The sequence below is a fragment of the Balaenoptera borealis genome (genome assembly GCF_965194805.1).
Source record: "Balaenoptera borealis genome assembly, chromosome: 11".
Lineage (NCBI taxonomy): Eukaryota > Metazoa > Chordata > Mammalia > Artiodactyla > Balaenopteridae > Balaenoptera > Balaenoptera borealis.
This window is the reverse complement of record NC_138868.1, coordinates 43,881,260-43,903,079: the sequence shown is the minus strand read 5'-3', so window position 1 is coordinate 43,903,079 and position 21,820 is coordinate 43,881,260. Positions and strand designations below refer to the sequence as shown.

General features: G+C 44.2%; 1 protein-coding gene across 1 annotated transcript in view; it reads left to right on the top strand.

Annotated features, from left to right (window-relative positions):
• The window catches only part of TEAD1 (TEA domain transcription factor 1), a 264,328-nt gene that overhangs the window by 180,180 nt on the left and 62,328 nt on the right, over nucleotides 1–21,820 (top strand). Inside the window, exons 3-5 of the mRNA XM_082341601.1 lie at nucleotides 9,715–9,779; nucleotides 12,124–12,186; nucleotides 12,276–12,338. Of these exons, the coding sequence (XP_082197727.1) occupies nucleotides 9,715–9,779; nucleotides 12,124–12,186; nucleotides 12,276–12,338 (191 nt within the window). The remainder of the gene's footprint in view (nucleotides 1–9,714; nucleotides 9,780–12,123; nucleotides 12,187–12,275; nucleotides 12,339–21,820) is intronic.

Below are 21,820 nucleotides of genomic sequence, written 5' to 3'. Positions count from 1 at the left end.
TGGTTACACAAAGGCATGGAGGTGTGGAAAAGCAGAGCGATGGCTGGGGGAACTCTATGAAGCTACTATAGCAGTACAGGAATGGGCTGTTAGCCTTAGGTAACAAGCTAAGGAGTGTATGTCTTTCTTATAATGGATGGGGACCTGTTGATGTAGGAAAGCAACGTAATCAGATGTGGGCATGAAGGAGAAGGTGAATGCCCACAGGATGAATGGCAGCAACTGTCAGGACTGAACGCTCTCCTGAGAGCCTTTGGGTAGGGGGTCTACTTAGGTTGCCACTGGGGTCAACAAGGTTAGAGTCCGTTAACATCCTGTACACACCTCGAGTGTGTGGGACACAAAAATGCTGAAGATATAGAACCTACCTTTCAGGAGCTTATGGTCTTTTACACAAGGAACTCTTACTAGAGCCAGAATGTGGGCAGTGCCCTGACCCATGCAGAAGTGAAGTACTTTGGGCCCAGGGCAGCATGGGGAAATCTGTGCTACTTCCCAGTCAGAGTCAAGCCATCTCCCTTCACCCCACTTGTATATACAAGGCAGTTTTTTAAATATATATAAATTTATTTATTTATTTATTTTTGGCTGCATTGGATCTTCGTTGCTGCGCGCAGGCTTTCTCTAGTTGCGGCGAGCGGGGGCTACTCTTCGTTGCGGTGCGCGGGCTTCTCACTGCGGTGACTTCTCTTTGTGGTGGAGCACGGGCTCTAGGCGCGCAGGCTTCAGTAGTTGTGGCTCGTGGGCTCAGTAATTGTGGCTCGCGGGGTCAGTAGTTGTGGCTCGCGGGCTTAGTTGCTCCGTGGCATGTGGGATCTTCCCAGACCAGGGATGGAACCCGTGTCCCCTGCATTGGCAGGCGAATTCTTAATCACTGCGCCACCAGGGAAGTCCCAGGCAGTTTTGTTTTTAACTCACAGTGTCTTTGGTTTCAGTTTGCTTTATAGTATTGTGGTCTTTCCCAACCACTGGTCTGTGAGGTGAGCTCCAGGTGCCTGGCTCCCTGACTCACTCCTCTTCACACACTCCAAGCCTAGTTCAGGCCTTTCATGGAGGTTTTGTGGTGGAAAGAGTATCTGAGCTGGACCTGGAAGGCTTCTGATTGGTGGTCTTAAGGGGTATTGTACTTGTGAGCAAAACCTTAGAATGGCAGGATGCTTCAGGGAACTGAAAGCTAGGTGTGCATTTTGATGGCAGTAAAATGGATTAAGGTGACGGTAGTGTGTCATGAAAAAAAAAGTTAGGGCCAGATGGTGGGACCATACTGAATACTATACTAAAGGAGTTTGACCTTTAGACTGTAGGCAGAAGGTCTTGAAGCAGTAGAGTGGCTGAGCCAGAGGTATGCTTCAAGTAGCTGTATATAGGATGGATTAGAAAGAACGACTAGAGGCATAACGTAATTAAAGCTAGGTAGAGGATTAAAAAGGTGATTGTAGGGCTTCCCTGGTGGTGCAGTGGTTGAGAATCCGCCTACCAATGCAGGGGATATGGGTTCGAGCCCTGGTCCGGGAAGATCCCACATGCCGCGGAGCAACTAAGCCCGCGAGCCACAACTACTGAGCCTCCTCTCTAGAACCCACGAGCCACAACTACTGAAGCCTGTGCACCTAGAGCCTGTGATCTGCAACAAGAGAAGCCCGCGCACCGCAACGAAGACCCAATGCAGCCAAAAATTAAATAAATAAAGTAAATAATTTTTTTTAAAAAAAGGTGATTGTATAGCATCTTTTTATTGCTTCATAAAGAATGAGCCATTAGAAAAATTTCTTCATTTATATTTATTTTCCTTCTGGAAATAAATACAACAAAAAGAATTCTCTTCAACATGGAGGGATTGTTTGTATTCAATCCATAACATTAGACATTTTTCCTTGCTCGTCTCTCTTTGACTCTTGTAGTCTTATGCAGATGTGTAGTTTGTTAGCTAAGATGAAGGAGACCACAGTGCTTTATGGAACCATCACTTGATAACGTTATCAGCTGCCGTTGACTGATGGGAACTCGGAGAAGGTGGGACTTGAGTTATTGCCAGGAGTTTTGAAGGGATTCAAGGAATAAGTTCTGACCAACCAGGGTTAACACAGCCTTCGTCTGTGTATTTTTCCTTCTAAAGCTGTTCCTTGTAAGCCTCTGGGTGAGTGCAGACAGAGGATATTTATTTGAGACTTTCCAGTGTTCACCTCCTGAAGGCCACCAGTTCATTTTGTAAGACCTTAGATCGGGAACATGCGGTACCAGCCCCTGGCAACCCAGAATGGGCTGCCTGGCCCATTCTGGTGATTTTCCATGTTGGTTGGTGCTGATTTTTGGTCAATGATTTATATTGGGGATTAACTGAGACACTGGTGTCCAAACTTCCTCATTGGCAACAACGCTCTGTGACCGTTTCAAATGCTCTTTTTCGTGAGCCTTCCTTTACCCCCAATCTAAGCCTTGAACCCCTCTGCCACTCTGGTTCTCCATCCCTCTCATTCAGTTATTCGTTCCGTCAGTGTTTACTTTCTGAGGACCTGCTGTATTCTTGGCACAGGGGGCACAGCGATGAGCAAAAACACAAGGTCTCTGCTCCTCTGGAAATTCCTGTCTTTAGTGGGGGAGGCAGGTGTTCATAATGCAGTCATTCAGATAAATGGAACTTGGCAGCTCTGATGTGTGCCATGATTGAGAGGCGTGGAGAGGGGTAGGGTGACCTGAGTCCATTCTCACGGGTGAGAGTCCTTCACAGATGTAAGCTCCCTGAAGGCAGAGATGGCATCTCTTTACCCCCAGAATCCTAGCATGTTGCTTGTGCCCTGTAGGTGTTGTGGGTGTCTGACTAGTGGGTGACTGGCCAGCTTTGGTAGACCTCCTTTCTTTCCCAGCGTTGCTGGGGTGATGCAGCAGTGTGTGAGAAATGGCTAATTATTAACTCCTCACGTGTCAGTGCATGGTCTCTACTGCCTCCTCTGGCAGTATCCATAGATACAGACGCCCCAGGTCTTCATCAGGACAGGTTCATTCAACATCCCTGTTCTGTAGACCTCTCCCTAGCAGCTGACACTTGGTTCCTGCAGTGTACCCTACACCTGTGCTTTTTGGTTGTTGGCTTTCATATTCTAAGATACTTTTTCCTTTACATGAACCTCAGGTCATACAGAGAGGTCCAGAGCTAGAAAGTATTTTAACACCATCTTGTAGAATCTTGCCCAAGAAAGTCCTTCGTAAATCGCTGTCTCATTGGGCATTGCTGCTGGTGTTGGAGGACAGAATCATGCCTTGTGGTGTTGTCACCTCGTAGAAGACATCTTTCTTTGCTTCTCACTGGGTCATCTTTTTCCAATTTATGCTGATGATTCAGTGTCAAACTGGATTGTAGGGACATAGGAGCCTCTTTTCTGCTCCTGATGACAAGTCATTCCATAAACATTGAGCTGGTTGGGAAGGGAAGGCAGAGAAAAGATGAATGTTATTGGCTCTTTTTTTTTTTTTTTTTTGGCCTCACCACGTGGCTTGTGGGATCTTAGTTCCCCGACCAGGGACTGAACCCCGGGCCCTTGGCAGTGAAAACCCAGAGTCCTAACCACTGGACCACTGGGGAATTCCCTCATTGGTTCTTGTTCTTAAAGACTTTATGATCTGTTTGGAGCCATGACATGTGCTGAAACGATCGAATATAAGGCAGAAAAGATACGAGCCAGCAGTAAAGAGGCCAAGGTCAAGGGCTGTGGATGTTTAATGGGAGGGGACCTGGCCTCTTCCAGCTGGAAAGCTCATGAAGGACAAGGCATTTGAGAGGTAGGCAGAATCCAGACATGCAGCAATGGGCAAGGAGATGCAGGCCATGAAAGCAATTGTGTGTTCAGGTACAGAGCTCAGACAGCTCAGGGTGTTAACAAGGAACAGCCTAATAGTGCCCTTGGGCCAAGTTAAGGCTTGTGAGGGGGTGTGGAAGACCCTATGGCTACAACCGTAGCATCAGTGCCTGTTTCATACAGCTTTGGTCTAGCAGTCAGAAGAAACTTGAGTTTTCTTTCTGATTCTCATTATTTTAAGATGGGAAAAACCTGTGGGGGAATCCGCCCATGTCCGTCCCAGCAAAGAGAGGGCCAAGAGAGGTTTCCTTAGAGTACACTAAAGCCCCTTCCCCAGGCCAGAGTATGTGTTAGGCTTCAGACTGGCTGCAGCCAGGGAAGAGGAGGTTTCATTTGTTACTTCTTCCTTTGTGGCTCCCTGACTCCATTCAATTACAAAGTGGCTCTTACACTGTTAAAGCCGAGTGTCTCTGGGCTACAATTTCTAGCCACAGACCCTGCATTTGCTGTGCCTCAAACATGACCTTGAGGCCACATCCCATTACACACAAGCCCACAACAACGTTAACCCGTCTTCTCTCCGGGTAAGGCAAGCACAGCGTGAACTCCCTGTCTTTCTGTTGGAATCTCTCTCTATTGCCCCCTTAGCAGGAAATTTCACAGCAATCTGGGAGGCTGGAAAAGCCAATGATGGGCTCACTTTCAACTGTGTTATGTCATTTAGGAGAAAGGAAAAGGAAAATAAAAACTGGATCGCAGCGCTTAGTGAGGATCACAGTATAAAAGCGACAGGTCAGGCTGTTTGCCTTTGCTGCTGCCTCTTGCCTGTGGGAAAAGCAAAGGCAACTGCAGCTACTGCATCTCAGATTTAAAGAAGTGATAGGGTGTGCGTTTCTAAAGGACAGTCTATGCTGCAGAGAAGCTGTAGTATGATGACACTTAGTGGTGAAGTGTGACATTGCCACTCAGCTCTATAAGCTATTACAGGTATTTATAGAGAAGAATGAAGGAGATGATTCATGGATTCTGTGAATGTAGAACCTGGAGATTCCTGGGCTCAGAAAGAGAAAGTGTGCAGTGGTCAAGGGAGCTTGAGGGTCAGCATGCCTGGTTTTTAGGAGCCCCAGTTTCCTCTGTATATATATTTTAAAATGCTGCTTCCTCTGTCTAAAAGGGTCTTCAGCGTACCCCCTCCATTCTGCCTATCAAAATCAGTCTTATCACTCTAGTTAATGATATGCACACTGAAGGATGCAGGGGTGTTATCATGCCTGCCACTTATTTTGAAATGCAACAACAACAACAAAATAAGATGGCTCAGTGGACGGGTAGAAGAATGGATAGATGGAGTGACATGTGATAAAGCAAATAAAGAAAAAGTGAAGGTAGGATCTGGATGGTGGGTATATAGTGTATATTGTGTTCACTGTGTATGTCGGAAAGTTTTTGTAATGTTGGAGAAAATGTAATCTATCTTTAAAGGCTAGCTTATATTCCAGTACTTTGGGGGAAGGCTTTCTAGATTTCTGGAATTATTTGTGGCTGATTACCCACATATGTTACTAGAACCTCTTTCAGTTGCTGTCTGACACGTAGAGCTGATTTCCTCTATCTTAGCCCTTGTTTTGGACAGTGAACTCCTTGTGGGCAGCAGGCTAGGCTGTCTTTATATCCCTGATACACCAGACAGGCATCATGTAAGGCACAGGGAGAGATGGTACCCACATAACTGTAGGAATAGTTTAGGAATGTCATGATTAACTTTAAAGTTAACTTAGTTGACAATAACTTCTGTAATGCAAGGTTTACTGGATCAAGCACCACTGTATGTGTACATGTGTATTTTTTTTGGAAGCGAGAGTTAGAGAAATGAGGGTTAACATTTCTAATAACCAGCATTCTTCGTGGCTGTGAAACAGGACTGTGTTGTATGGACCAGAGCCCCACTGCCAGTTACATTAGTGATGTTTGGTGTCCCTGAGTTCCCTGTCCTTGGTTGGAGAATTCTGTACCTTAGTACCATGATTCAAATCCAAGGCTTTGAACTGTGTGGACCCACCCCGTTTGGAGGGCCATGCTATAGAAATATAAATAGGGCTTGGAACCTCCTATCAAGGTTGCTAACAAGAATTCATTCAGAACCTAGCAAAATAAGTACAACCCCAAGCACCCAAAAAGATATTCCAAAATCATTTGGAATGACATACTTGTTTCCTTAAAGGGTAAGCATATTATAATTCTGGGAAGATTTAGAATTGAATGTAGAAGTTTTTAATATAATCATAGTCATAGTGTTAATATTTTTTATTTAAAGGATTTGTGCATGTGAGTACTTCAGTATGCATATTTAAAATAATTTGGCCCACATAACAGGTTAGCCTGTATTTCCAATTTAAAATATGCAATAAAGTAACAGACTTAGACTTGATTTTAGGGAAGGTTGACGTCTTAACTAGATTTCTAAGCAGTATTGGGGCACTTAAGAGAATTTATTAGGTTTCTAAGAGTTGTTTAAGGGGAGGTTTTGTAAGTTAAATCGAACAATTCTAATATTTAAAAGAATTAAATAAATTATAGGTTATAAATACATAGTTTAAATGTTTGAAGGAGTTTAACTAGGTTTGTAAAATGGACCAAACATTAATCCAATGGCCCTTTGAAAGTGATTATAAAAATTATAGGATCTGTAAGTTGAACTGAAAACTTAAAAGATGAACCAGGGCATTTAAGGTTTTTTTAAAAATAACTAAACAAATGAAATAAACATTTCTAAAGCCAGGTAAACCTGACTGATGTTTTCTGTGCACAAAACCACCCTTATCGTCATTAAAAAAATTCACAAAAAATAAAGTGATTAACACTCTGCTTTGAATTCACGGTAGATGCTTAGTGTTAGTGGAATTTGAATTTATATTTGAATCAACAATATTCCTATGGCAAGGCAAGAAGAAACACATAGCAGCTTCAAGTTAATTACTCTTCATGGCTTGAAACATGGTATGAAAGAAAGAACACAGGCTTTTAAAAGAAAGGTAATCTTGCTCATGTAAAGAACCAGGGACATGAGAGTCATGACCAGCTTTCCATGAAATGATGTAGCGTAGTGCTCAGCACATAGTAGATGCTCAGTGAGGCCTTCTTGTAGAAGTAGTGATCTTTAGAAGCATTTTAATCAAATTATGAGTTGCCATTGTTTATGCCACTGCATAAACCACAGGGTGCACAGTCAAACGTGGCTGTCCTAGGTACTGATCTCATTCATTCAACCAAATGCCATAAGAAATTAAAAACTGGTGATATAGGTTATATGCCACTTGTATCAAGCTATTCTGTCTGCTTTCCTAGAAAATAAGCAGACGGGGGGGCAGGAGACGTTTTTCCCATCTGGACAAGGTTCAGATGAAATTGCATGTAATTCAGAGCCCTGGATTTATTTCGTCCTGGCCACTCAGCTCTGAACAGGGTGCACAGTGAGGCCCTGAGCTGGAGGATGCTTGGCTCCGTTGCAGACATTGTCATTTAGGTCTGGCTTCTGGTAATTAGGCACTCCTAGCTGGGCTCTGCTGTCAGCCAGCCTTTGAGACAAATTGCAAAATCTGTACAACCATGAGAGATGGAGAAGTAGACCCGATGACACTACAGGGGATATATTGGTAGTTCTCAAAAGTTGAAAGAGAATGCTTTGAGAAGCAATCCTCAAAACTGAATTTAGAGGTCCTTTTCCTGTGGTTAAAGGGTAAGTTCAGTCACAGAATCAGGATCTGAGATTCAAAGACTGGAATGATAGGCTTAATCTAATAAGATGAAATGTGATAGAAATACACACAACATTTTGTATTTGGATCTGAAAATCCCAACTACGCATGAAAAGACTGGGAACAGGGGTAGGGATATATCTGAGAATTAGGCCATATGAAAAAGACCTAAGAGTTCAAATTGACATCAGTTGACGGTTTATTGTGATCCCCCCAAATCTAGTGCAGTGTTAGGCTGCATTAACAGAGGTGGAGTATTTAGGACCAGGGAGGTGACTACAGTTCTGGCCTCCAGGCTATGAAAGGAAACTAGACAAAGGATGGTCACAGGATGGATATGGGAGTGTTCCAAAGCTTATCACAGATAACAAAGGAACAGGAAAGGTTTAGCCTGGATACAACTGCAGGAGGACCTGAAAGCTGTCAGTAATATCTGAAAGGCAGTCATGTGCATTAAGAACTATCCTTGGGGGCTTCCCTGGTGGCTCAGTGGTTGAGAATCTGCCTGCCAATGCAGGGGACATGGGTTCGAGCCCTGGTCTGGGAAGATCCCACATGCCGCGGAGCAAATGGGCCCGTGAGCCACAATTAACTGAGCCTGCACGTTTGGAGCCTGTGCTCCGCAACAAGAGAGGCCACGATAGAGGCCCGTGCACCGCGATGAAGAGTGGCCCCCACTTGCCGCAACTAGAGAAAGCCCTCGCACAGAAACGAAGACCCAGCACAGCCATAAAATAAAAATAAATAAATAAAAATAAATTTAAAAAAAAAGCAAAAAAAAAGAACTAGACTTGCTCTTATTAAGGGGAATAAAAAGAATCTGGGGATGAAAGTTACAGGAAGCCTCAGATAAGGAGGGTCTTTTAATTCTTCAGTATATTTTAAGATAGAATGGGCTACTTCCTTAATTCTAGAAGTGCTGGCTTACATTAAGGACTTAGACTTTTAGGTGTAGGAAAGGATGACTCAGAAGTACTTCCCAGTCCCAAGATTCCACGATTCCCTTGCCTTCCAGTGACAACCGTATCCTGCACGGTCCTAACACGGGCAGATGGAGAACAGAGCCATAATTACAGGAATGTTCTAGGCAGCGATGGGAGAGGTTTTAGAATTCTCAGGCAAGATTCCCATAAAGACACTCTCACCAGGGCCGCCAGTTCTTTACTCTGCTGGGGAGGTCTGGGGCTTGTGGTACTCTCTGTCACCAGAGGCTGTGTTAGTTCCTCATTTATTCTTTCTGTGTGCCCAGCGTTGTGCTGCGTGCTGGGGAGACCTTGGGGAACAAGACAGAATCTCTTGCTGTCTTCAGCTATGCAGTATATGTGGGGAGTAAGACAGCAAACACAAATTAGACCACTGGATATACCGTGATGATTATAGTGGCAGTTTGGACCCACGTGTCCCGTATGAGTGCATTTATATTTCATGTAGTATTAGTAATACATTTCCCCACTTGGCTTTGGGGGTGTAGTTTCCCATTATATTATAGTTCAGGTCGTCTCTTTGAGATTTCTCAGTCTCTTGGAGTAGGGACCGGGGATATTTGTTTATACTTTAAGGCGTTTTCTTTCCCCCAGAGGTAATAAAGCTTGGAAAAGGTCGAGTCTTCTTTTTTTTTTTTTGGCGCTGATGGTTTTGTGTACAGTTTGTTACTGGCACAGTGACCACGTTTAGGGGGGTGTCTGTCTTCATACTGTAGCTTCTTTTCGTTGTGTTTCTGTGGCCAGAGCAGTTCATCCTCTCGTGGCTCTAATGACTCTAACTGGAGTTAACTCAGTAGAAACCTGGGTGAGAAGGAATATGAAAAATAAGACTGGAACAGAACCAGGTCTGTATACTCCCGCACTAGTCCTTGTATTTGTTTTTTATACAAGTGACCATCCGTTTAGGGACAAGCATGCAAACACAAAGGCACATTTTTAAAAGGCACATTTCTCTCCTCAATTGCTGACTGTAGTTCATAATTAAATTCCCTTCGTCCTAATTTCTCCTAGGAAATATTGTTTGCAAAAAATTGTCCTTTTTGCTTTTCTAGCATTAATAAACTTACAGGTGCAACAAAAATTCCTGATTCTGAATTCTATTCTTAGCTTTTCAGAGGCTTCCCCCTCCCCCCACCCCGCCCCAAAGTAACCTACTTTATTGTAAATTCTTCTTTCTTTCAGGTAGGAATGAATTGATAGCCAGATACATCAAACTCAGGACAGGGAAGACGAGGACCAGAAAACAGGTAAAACAACCGACCTGGAAATTGTGCATGTTAGCGAATGGCCCAAGGAGGCATTTTGGCTGCAGTGGCTGTCTGTGCTTTGGCTCCTAGGAGCCCCCGATTGGAGTTCCCTGTAAGGACGTCAGTGTTGTAGGTGTTTGAAATTGGCTCAGTTTTCACTGTTCATCATTTCAGTGACCTTTTATTATGTGGTCTCTGGAGTTCCTTCTATACACATATGGGAAAGTTTCACTGCTAAGGACAGTGTATGAACTGTTCCTGTACTGTATTGTAAAACTTAAATTTCTTCCCGAAACTGTGCATCTGCAAACATTGCAAAAGCTGCAGGTGCAGGTATACTTTGCAAGTCATGAAATTTTGAGATTTTGCGCATTGTAAAATCCTGGAACAATTACATACTAGTCATCATTTCAATGAAAAAGTAACACTAACAGCCATGAGTATTGGCTGGAATATAAGGCTGAATGATGTGCGTCCAGGGAACTGTTGCTCCTTAAGCTATGGCTTTTTGTCAGTAGCTGCTGTGACTGAAATGAAGTTACAATACCTTTGTGCAGAGCAGGGTCAGGAATTTTCCTCTGCCCTCTGTCAGCGTTCTGGCGCTCCTCGTTCCTTCTGATGTAAAGCAGCCCAAATGTCTGACCCAGTTCAGAACTGGAACGGATGAGAAATTAGTGTTTAACAAAAAACAGAAAAAGAAAGAAATGGAAGGGGGGAAAACCATCAAACCAACCTCATGGGTGAGTTGTTAACAGAAAAAAAAATATATGTATATTTTAATGTTGACCTATGCTGACCGAAATGGCATGAATTTTAAAAACTATAATCAAACCAAAAGGCGAGCTCAACTGTGGTCTCGTTAAGCCTGAGCAGCAGATTCCAGTCCTCTGCTCAGTGATAAGTTGTTTTCCTGAGTGTTTATGACGGGGAGAGCTTTCCCCAGGAACGCTCCTGTGCCCCAGCCGGGAGCCCACTGCTGAGTCAGCACAGAGGCAGGTGGCCTCCTGCCAGTGCTCAGAGGCAGGGCATTGTCTGTTCGGTGGATATTCCCCCCACTGTGGCCCTCAGCAAGTCAGAGAATCACATCAGAACAAAATTCTGGTGAAAACAAGTGAAAGCAGGAGCAGGATGGAGAGGTGAAGAGGATGGGGGAGTTCCTGCTTCTCCGTACTTTAAAAAAAGAAAAATGCAGAAGCAAATTGAAACTCGAAGACAAAGTTAGAGATAAGAGGTTCATTTGTTACCATAAATCCTGTTTTTAGGGTGGCTAGAGTGTTTGAAATCAAGTAATGGCCTCACAGTCGCTGAACTTCTAAATGGGAGGTTCTAAATTTCTGAAACAGACAAAATCTAATTCCCAGCATACTGAAAGTGCTGGACCTGGGCTGTCTGCTGGTCTGTGAGCTCTGGTCATGTGCCCAACCCCTTCACTGGGGGGACACTTCTAAATTTAACCAAGTCCCACTGAAAGAGATGCAAATTTGTTTACCCAGTGGAATCATTGTGTTTCAGAAGCCGGGCTTGGCTTGGTTTCCATACCCCGGCGTCCTGGGGATGTTTTTAGGCGGCAGTTGGTGATACCTCTCCAATGTGAATTTGTTGTTCAGCAAATCCGTGTGGTTTTTCAACCCAGATTTTTAACAGGATGGCTGGCTGGCTGTATTCACACTTTTCGCTCTGTAATAATATGCAAATCCACTTGGCGCCCAGTCAATACCCAAAAGAGTGGAAGGATTAAAGATATTTATAAGGGGGGAAAAAAAAAAAAGCTCTGCTAACTGGGTCTTTCCATTTCTCTTTGAGATCTAATTTACATGTCAGTATTATTTTAACATTTGCTACAGAATCCAGAGCTCTTAATGAGATCAGAATACAACCTACAGCTTCAGCTTTTTGATTCTGCGGAAATGTGCTAATTTATGGATAGTCTCTTCTAAATTGAGAAAAAGGGATTTTCCCTCCTGATACTGAGAAGCTATAAATATTTTCATTTACCTCTACTCCCACCTTTTTAATTTTATAAAGAAAACAACCCCACTCTCCCCCTCTCATCCCGTGCCCGTGATTTCTCCTGGGTGAGAAAACTAAGATTAGCTTCAACTTTCATCCTGACTCCAGTCACTGCAGTGATGACCCAGTCTGAAAAGCTTAGAGCAGCGCTGGGGGCTTGGTGTCTGGCTGGGACTGTGTATTCCTAACTGCAGAGCTTTGTTGAGATGCAAATAACCTTCCCCCACCCCCCCACCCCGAAACCCTCCCAAGGAGTAGCGATTTTATATTTGATTTCCTTTTTTTGTTTTGTTTTGTTTTGTTTTGTTTCCCCTCATAAACCCGAACAATGTAGGTGTCTAGTCATATACAGGTCTTAGCAAGAAAGAAAGTTCGAGAAATTCAAGCCGCCATTAAGGTACGTCTGGCTTGCCCAGTTGTAGGGGGCTTTTCATCTCCATGGTTACAGGCTTTTCCTTTGTTTTCCTCCCTTCCCCTACCCTGCAGGTGTCTAGTCACATTCAGGTTCTTGCCAGAAGGAAATCTCGTGATTTTCATTCCAAGCTAAAGGTATGCGCTTTCCTGCTTTTTGGCTTGTGGTTGCTATGCATCTCACTTCCTGTTTTCCATGGTGACTGGTGAATGCCTGGTGCTGGGATTCTGGTAACCTAGTTTCCTCGCATGTGAGAGCTGTTTACATTTCTTTGTGTCTAATCTCTCTGTTTCTGTACTAGCCTCACATTAAGCTCAGAGAGAGAGAGAGAGAGAGAGAGAGAGTGTGTGTGTTTGTGTGTGTGTGTGTGTGTGTCCCTAATAACAATGCAAATGCAGCAGAGAGCTGGTCTTGATAACTTTTCAGCACAGAAACATGATTTTTTTTTAACCCTTCAAATATCCACCAAGCAGCCCTGAGCTAGGAGAGGGGAAAAAAGTCAAAGAGATGCAAAGTTGGTGTAGAAATTATAAATGAATCATTTCCAAGTGGCCATCGTGAAATTACTTTGAAAAAATTCAGAAATTATTTTAATTTGTGCTTTTGATGTATTTTCAGTACTTATGAAAAATACATCTTCTTCATGTAATTTTTCATGTGTTCTTCCAACAGAGAGTATTTTCTGCCAGATTTCTTCCACATTGCTTAATGTTTTTTAAGTGTGTGGCTTTGTTAATTAGAAAAGAAATTTGAGGTGAGGGCTTAAAAAAAGATAGGTCTTAGAGATGGGAAAGCTCTTGATTAAATCCATGTTTGCAATTCCGTTTATACTTGAGTTTATTATTTTTTTTGTACATGTGCCTCATTTTCCGGTCTTTTAAAATATATTTCATAGCAAAAACAGAGACATGGACGATTTAAAAATGCAAGTTCTCCCTATTTTCTCCCCTTCCAAAATTTGCAGTAAAGCATACATGACTTTTTTTCCTCCATAATGCCCTATTTGAGAAATGCAAAGGGATTATAGTTTGCATGGAGGAGCTTTACTTTATAATAAAAATGCGTCTGTAGTCCATATTGTTGTCTTTCCCACATGCCTGTTTTTGCTTCTGTTCTGATTTTTTCCCCCATACATTAAGTAAATTTGTGTTTTTGTTCTAAACTAAAGAACAAAGTGTAATTTCACAGCCCCAAGTGGCGAACACTGGGACCCTTCCCAAAGGCCTCCAACATTTTTTGTGCAAACAGAGCTGACTGTGGAATAGGTCTAGCGACCAGGAAGGCGCATTTGGGGTGCCCTCTGCAGTGGGCAGCATGCTGGCTCGCTCGCTCGCACATGTGGCTGATGGTGGCTGGCTTTTAGTTGCACTGGCTGAGCAGTTGGAAGACTAAAATAACTTCGTAGCTCCTGCTTTTTAACCAAAGGTGCAGTCCTTTCTATGTGGATGTAACTACCCCAGTGTTTGCTCAAGTTCTCACTCTGTTTCTAGTTTCTCTAACGGATTAATGATGTACAAAGAAGTTTACAGACATCAGTTTTGTGTTTCCATCTGTGATGTTATGAATTGCTCTATTTCTGCACTGTGTGGTTCCTGTATGCTCACCAGGGCACATGGCCCTGGACCGAACGCCCTGTAAATGGTGGGTAAAACTCTCCCGGTCCGAGGGGATCCCTATGGGATTCCACAAGCACTCTTTTTCTCTCTTGGTGACTTTACAAATCTTCCTCAGTGGAAACAGTTTTGCCATTACCTTATACATACACATACATATGAACACACAGTCATATTTGTGTTTGTTCTTAAAAAAAGACTTCCCCCCACTTTCAGCTGGCCCTGGACCACTCTCCTCTGGGGCAGGCACGAAGAAGAGGCAGAAACGGAGGCAGTGGGGTAGCAACTGGCTCAGCATTTCATCTCCAAGAACCACCTCCATCCTCTTACAGTTCCTTTCCTTCCTCCCTACCTCATTATTCTTGGAAAAATGGAGGCCTTTGTTCTTCCCATCAGCTAATACCAGTCGAGTGTTCCAGGCATGGCGCTTATCACAGTGGGCAGTTAACAACCAATCCTCTATTCACAGAGCTGACCGTGGAAATGGGAATGTGAAATATAGGGCACTGTAGGATAAGTGTTCGCAGAAAGAGCCAAAGTTAAATGTGTAGGCAATCCCAGAGGTGAGCTGTATGGACGATGTGCTGCTGAGTTTGGGAATGAAAGACAGGAGTTAGTGCAGTGCAGAGCCTCTTGTGTGTTCTCTCATGTAAGCTCACTACAAAGTGAGTTCCATTCTTCGGATTTTGAGGAGTAATATTTAGGAAACCAGGGATCCAAAGGTTTAATTAACTCACCAAAAGCCATCCAGCATAGGAAGTGGCGAAGTCAGGATTTGAACTTTCTGAATCCTAAACCACTGCTCTTCCAGACAGGGTTTCCTGTAGCGGAGGCTGAAGTGGATTTCAAGCGGCAGGCTTCTCATCAGTACACACTGTAGATAACCTGTCACCACCCCTCACGCCCCTTTGGACCTGGGCGTGCAGGCCTTGCTTCCCACAGTCCCTCAGCCACTACATTTTAGAAGTAAGATGATTTTTAAACTTTGAGCCATTGGTCAAGATGTGGGCCTAATTTGGGATTGATGGTCATCAGTATCTCGGGGTGATGTGTTCCTAGCTGCAGAGCTGCTGCGTCCCCACTCGGAGGGAGTTAGGACAGTTGAGGAGAATAAGGCTGGCTGCCACCTGCCTGCAGAGGTGCTGCTGCCTTCACCTCCCACAGGCATTTTATGTTAAAGACGCCCTCCTTAACCTTCCTACCAGCCATTCCCAGGAAACGGGCTCGGGCCTCTTGGCCTGGTAGGAGGATAGAACTCCTCGCTCTGTCTGCACTTTCTTGTTCAGCTCTGGAGTCTAACACCCTCGGGAGGCAGCGATGAGCATCCTCGCCGAGTTCCTTGTGGGGTCAGGCTGATAGCCTCTGGCTTCTTGGCCTCCCACACTGGCTAATGAGATAAACTCACTACAGAAGTTGAAGTCATCCCAGTAGACAGCAAGGATAGCTTCTGAGCAGGGGTAGGGGTGGCAGGAAGTATCCAGACTCACAACAGGTGCCGTGCTTTGTCTGAGACGATGCAGCAAGACTTCCTGGAGGAGATAGCTATTGACTGGCCATCTCCAGACCTGTCCTTGCCGTGCCTTTCCAGCCGGGCTTCTCGCCATTTCTCCACATACTCTGAAGTCAAAGGATTTCTGTTCTCTGGGGTGGACAGAGGCCTGTGGCCCTCCTGTGAAGACTGAAGCCAAGTTTCATTTCCCTGTCCTCCCTCGGAGTTTGAAAAAGTGGTTTGCTCACACCTGGGGCCAGGGCCAGGGCCAGGTGTGGCTTCCGAGGGAACCCTCGTGCCTGTGAGCCTCTCTTCACTTTCCCGGGAAGGGTGCAGGAGAATTCTTGAGGCTAGTGGTTTTCCAGCCTTTTTTAAGCAGCAAAACTCACATTTCAGATTGAAATCTTACTTGAAATTTTCCATATATAAAAGAGTAAAAGCTGTTTTATTTAAAGCTCACACTCTCTCATCCTTAGCAGTGGCCTCTTTGGCTGGTTCTGTTGAATAAGGTTTGAAAACCCACACTGCTTTAGGCAGAAGGAAAAGGAAATGCCCGCCTCTCAGCCGTGCCTCCGGCCTTTATGGGACAGCTTGGGGGTCCCACTTAAAGCCCACATTTTCTAAGTTCCGTAGCCTGTTCTGCCATATCCTTCTGAAGAAAACAGGCTCGAGAGACTGGTTATTCTCATGTCACGGTTGTGGATGAGTCATCCTAACTACAGAAGTCACGCTCTTGAAAATCTGTTAGGATGAGTTTCAAAGGTCAGCTTTATGCTTCTGCTAAGTGCATTGGTTCTCAAAGTGCTTGTTTGTGAGCCAGATCACCCCAAAATGTGTGGATTTTAATTTTTGTTTAAAACAAAATTGTTTTAGTAAAAGTTTAAGATTTCCGTGTAGATTTGAACTTTAAAAGTGCAGAAATGATTACTTAATTCAGTCCAGTAATGGTTCCATTGAGAAGCCATGTGTTCTAGACCCTTTAGTAGATGTTGGGCATGGAAAGTTGAATACACAAGAGTCTCTGTTTTGGGGGAACACTCATTCTTTGTTATTTTTGGCCACATTTGGGGAAAATACAAGATTCCCTGTGGATTGTCCCCAGCTAGGGGGCTCTGCAGTAGAAATTTAACAGAGCAGTGCAAAGACCACGCAGTGAAAAGAACGATTAATTCCGAGTGTAGGGGAATTAAAGAAGCCCCGTGGAGAGGGTTCCATTAGAACTAAGCGTAGAGGAAGGTAGAGAATTTCCACAGATAATGGGGGTGGGGGGTTTGGGGGAACCATGAAGAACACCATCTAGCTGGAGGCATGGAATGAGGAATGAGGCTGGAGGAGGGAGGTTCATCTGAGGAGCGCGGGGAGCACGCAGGGGTCGTTCACAGTTATGCTTTGGAAAGATCTCTCCAACCATTTTTAGAGGATAGCGAGGAGTGAGGCCAAGCTGGAGGCAGGGAGGCTAATTCAGGGGCTGCTCTAAGAGGCCAAGGGAGAAAGATGTGGGCCTGGACCAGGGGCCGACCAAGCACCCCTGGGGCCGTGCTCCGTGGCTCTTATCCATCCTTATTGTCGTCCTCGGCTGGTCCCCACTCCACTCCAGTCTGATTGCTGCATACTCTTTCTTGCTCATTGTTTTTAAAGAGTGAATTATATTAAAAAGTTCTATTCTTATTAAGTCTGAAAACTGTACACTGAAACTTTTCAAAGGCAGCATTTAAAACTTAGGTTATTAAAGACCGGGTTCTCTTAAAGTAATGGCCATTAACTGAGAGTGTACATCAAAATTAACTATGAAGTTTTTGTTGCTAAATTTTAAATACAACAAAAAGTTAATAAGTACAGAGAATGACATATTAAGCATTCATGTTTGTGCTATCCAGAAATTATTATTTTCATTATATTTCCTTTAAGGTTTTTTTTTTTTTTTAACTGAAAGAAATCAAATGGCAAAACATTCTTACTTTTTCTAATTTCCTCTACCTACTGTCTTTCCTCAACCAATCTCAGCCCCCCACCATCAGTGTCTTTCCTTGCCGTTTAGTATTTCCCTGAGAAAATCAAATCCAGTGAAAACTATCTCTTCTCCTTTGGCCCTTATCCTAAAACTAATCTAGATTTTTACCCATTGTCTACTATGAACTTGTGCTAAAGCCATTGGCACCAACCTGAGACCTCTTCTCTATAGTTTATCCTGGTCTGAGCTAGGATAGACTTGGCCAACAATTTGGGATGGCCTTGGACACAGACTGCAAGCACAGGAGAGAGATGCGAGGGGCAAGAAAAACTAGGGGATAGCTGAAGACATCAAGGAACGATGTGAGGAGACCAAGAGCCGTGAGCAGGGAGACTGGGGCAGTAGGGGAAAGGGTGACGGGGCCAGCAGAGTGCAGGTGAGATTCAGAAGCCCTAAGATGGATTGGAACCGCAAGGCATTTGTGGCCAGAGTGCCAGAATATTGGACATCAAATATATACTTTTTTTTTTTTTTTAATTTTCTTGACTAAAATGTCTAAAAGACAAGTCAGAGTGTGATAACCACTGGTCTAGAAGAGAGTCATTTCTCAGTGATGGGAGGACCACATGTTTGGCCCCTGCCCAGGAATGATCCTTTTGGCCCACCACTCTTCAGTTGCCTGGTTCTAGTTATAAAGTAGAAGATGGATCCGTGCAATTACAGCATGCAGGTGGCTTATGGGTCTATGGAACATGCACTGAGGAATTCCACAGATACTGACTCAGAAATCTCCCTTGGACCTTGTGTCACCAGCTGGGTCTACAGCAGTGTTACCCATGCCGGTTTCATGTGTGACCTTCCATCTCCCCCTCTCCCCTAGTTTATCCCCTCATTGGAATCTGCGATTGAGCAGTGAGAGACAGCAGCCTGTCTGAGAAGACTTTGTGTGGTACAGTCTGAGGCCTGGCCTGCAACTTTAGAAATGATTCTCTACTTTGAATTATTTCACTCACCATTAATTCATCAAAAGGTCATTAACTGTTTTTGTTTTTTTTTTAAGCTCCAGGGATTTATTATCCCAGCTTGTAGAAAGACTGCAGAAATGTTCTCCGTGCGCTATAAACAGTCTCTTCTTTCCTACTCAGAGTTCCTACTTAGAGTTTCCTGCTCAGAGTCTCTATATGTTCGTTTGTCCTGGGAGGTTGTCCAGTCCCTGCCCAGAGGCCTCCTTTCCCTGATAGCAGCAAAGAGGCGGTCCTTTATTTGCTGGCTTCAGAGGCTTGTGAGAGCCGCAGCCAAGCTCTGCAGGCCACCACCACACTGTGGACTGTCCTCATCTTTGTGGACTGTCCTCATCTTTCCCTGAAGGTGGACCAGGCCACTTCTGGTTTGGGGTGTGTTTTGGTGAGTGCATGAGTCCAGACAGCGCTAAGAGTAAAGGAAGTCTTTGTTCTGCCCTAACCTCAGCAGGAATACATCTTAGGCAATAGACGTTTTCATGTCAAGCTCTGGATTGTATTGAAGAAAAGCCTGTACTTGCTGACATTGCATCATCCCAGTAGAGCAGAAAAAAGCCTGAGCTTCCCTGATTGTGTCCAGTCGTTGGTGACTAATTTACGAGCTCCATGTGCTCCCCGGGGCCATTTTCTTCATTCTCGCCCTGGTGGCCTTTGTGATTTGATTTCTGAGCAGGCCATTCTTTCCAACCTGCCATTCCTTCCAGTAAGCAGAGAGCTTAAAGTTCAAATTGTTGATTTAATTCTCTTGAGGAGTTCAAGAACTTTGCTGGGGGCTTTGCTGCGTCTACACTGCTGAATCCTGGCCGTGTCACCACTGATTCTATCCAGGAATGGGCCTGTCCACAGGGAAGACACGCTACACTTCATCCAGTGGTGCTCCCCATGGCCCTCTGAGCCACTTTGCTCGTTCAGGCGTTGACTGTCAGCAGTACACAAGGCAAAAGAAGCCCGAAACAACCACCTCCTTTGTCTCAGCGCCAGCACCAAGACACTTGGCCTTGCTGCAGGATTTGGGAAATGATACACCGCCTTTCCTGGCATCTCCCAATCTTCAAGGGGTTCTTTTGCATTCATGACATGTACTCTTTCTCCTCAGCAATATTTTCATTACCTTGTTTTTAATTTAACTGGGTTAAAACCAAGACTGGAGGCAGTTAATTTCTTGTGCTTGGATGTGATGGAATTAGAACCTCTCATCAACGGTGTGATGATACAGAGCTTACAGTGTAAAACTAGGGGACTGAATACATTTACCTTTCTATGTCAGCGGAGCCAGGTCTGGATTTTCTCTTTAAGGGCAACAGAAACAGCCTCATTCTACATTTTTATCCCTTCCTAGGGAAATCCCATTGTTAACTGGCCTCCAATATAGACAGTGCTCAATCACATTGAGCTCAGAGATTATGTACTCAGGACCAGGGATCCTAAGCATTTCAGCTCTCGAGCGACTTGAGCCTGGATGGTCGGTCATGTGGGCCCCATAGATGGCACGTCCACAGAATGGCAAGGCTGTGGGCACTGTATGCTCAGAGTGGTTGATGCAGTTCTCAAAGCACCCCTGAAGGTGGGTGTTGTCCTCACTTTGCAAGTGAGGATGCAGAGGCTTGCAGTGGCTAAGGGGCTCACCCAGGGTCACAAGTCTGAATTGGATCCCAGGGCTATCTGGCACCACAGCCCAAGCCCTCCACGTGTTGTCATGCTGCCTCCTTACAGGGTGCTCGCTGGTGGAGGATGAGGGCTCAGTGCCCTAACTCGAGATGCTTTTGCATTGTCTCCCTCATCCGAGCCCTATTTTCATTGTGTCTGCCTGTTTGAATGAAACAGAGAAGATGAGTGGTGGGAGCTGGTACTTTCTGGCTTTTCAAGGGAGATTTGCCTCCTGCCTCTTACTGTCCCTCACGGGGAAAGGGGCTAAAGTTAGTGGGTGCCTTCTCCCCAACACCCAGACCTGGCATTAACAGGCCTAAATCCCAGGCTTCCTGGTAGAGAGTCATCAGGCACACCTACAAATCACAGATCCTTGTCTGCAATCCTTTATGATGCTGAGCCCCACACGAGAATTAAAGGAAACACTATTGACAATTATAAAATACTAAATATAGAACAGTACATTTAAAAATGGACAATGGTAAAAGCCTTGAAAAATTTTTCTTTGATGTGAATGGAGTTTTTGGCATTTGGAAATACAATAAGATGAATTAATTGCTACTCATTACATGGCAAGTCAGGGGAAGCATGAATGGGCCTTCTCTCCTTGGCATTAGCCATTGCCCGCCCGAAATAGGCCCTTTTGTATTTACTCCTGCTTTCTCTAATAATAAGCAAATTAGAGATCATGGCTAGAAAAATTCAAGTGCCCTCCATCCTTTCTCCAAGCCATCATAGACTCTTATGATGTTTATCTGCTTAAGGGCTACTGCTAATAATTGCAGAGGTCATGTGAATACACATAGTGCAAGATTAGAAACAACATCTGCAAAATTACTTCTTAGGAAAGTATTCTGTTTTGTCTTTTTCTGAAAAAGTGATTTTGCAAGCAAATTGCTATCTTTCCTCTCATGTGCTATATTTTTATATTGCTGAGAGAAGTATATTTGGAGAAAAACACTTAATAGCTATCAAAAGTTTTTGAATCCATGGTCTTTTATTTTTGACTGTACATATTTTTCCTGATGTATTGGTGGACTTCCATATGAAGAAATTAGATTGGAGTCTTTAAATTCTGAAATGATGGCCCCTGAATAAGCAGGAGTATATTGATTTAGTATGCTGTTCATTCAGATTTCATATGTAGCCACTATAATATAGTACATGCAAGCGTGTGCCATTTTATATTATCTTTAAAATGTGTTTATGGTTAATGCCTAAAAATTATGAGATAATTGATTCCCCAGAATATTTAAAAGCTGAGAAAACAGAGGGGGGAACAAGGGTCCCCTACTTTCCAGAGACTGATTCATAAAATGTCCTTGAGTTTGAAGGGCGCACCACTCCAGCAATGTGCGTCTGTGATAGGCTGCCTTCCTGTCATGGATATTACATGAAGACATTTTCCAAACATTGTGTACATTTCAGCAGCAAGAGGAAGGTAGTCAGCTGATCCCAGAGTTGTAGTGGCAGCCTTGCTCTGCTTCATGAAATATGAAAGCCTGTTTACTTAGTAACAATAACAGTTTGAAAGGCTTCAGGCTGAGAAGTTTATGTCTGCCATGGCCTGCTGGACCCCGCGTGGCAGAGGTAGTGAGGCCGTTGACAGCGCGGTATGCCAGGAATGGGGCAGGAAGAGAGTCGAGTGGGTACTGAGACGTGCACCCTGCCTTGGAGTGCTTCGTCTGCCCTCAGTCTCAGGTCACATGGGCTGTTTGTTCTTAGCACTCCATCAACAGTCTTAGACCCATGTTTCCTGCTCCATAAATATTTTCCACATTCCAGGTTGTGGGCTTGAGTTTGGGTTTGGTTGGATAAGGGAGATATGCCTTTTCTTTCCCCACTTTGGCTTTTTATGGCCTCATTGTTTATAATCTTAGGAATAGATGGGCTTAAAATC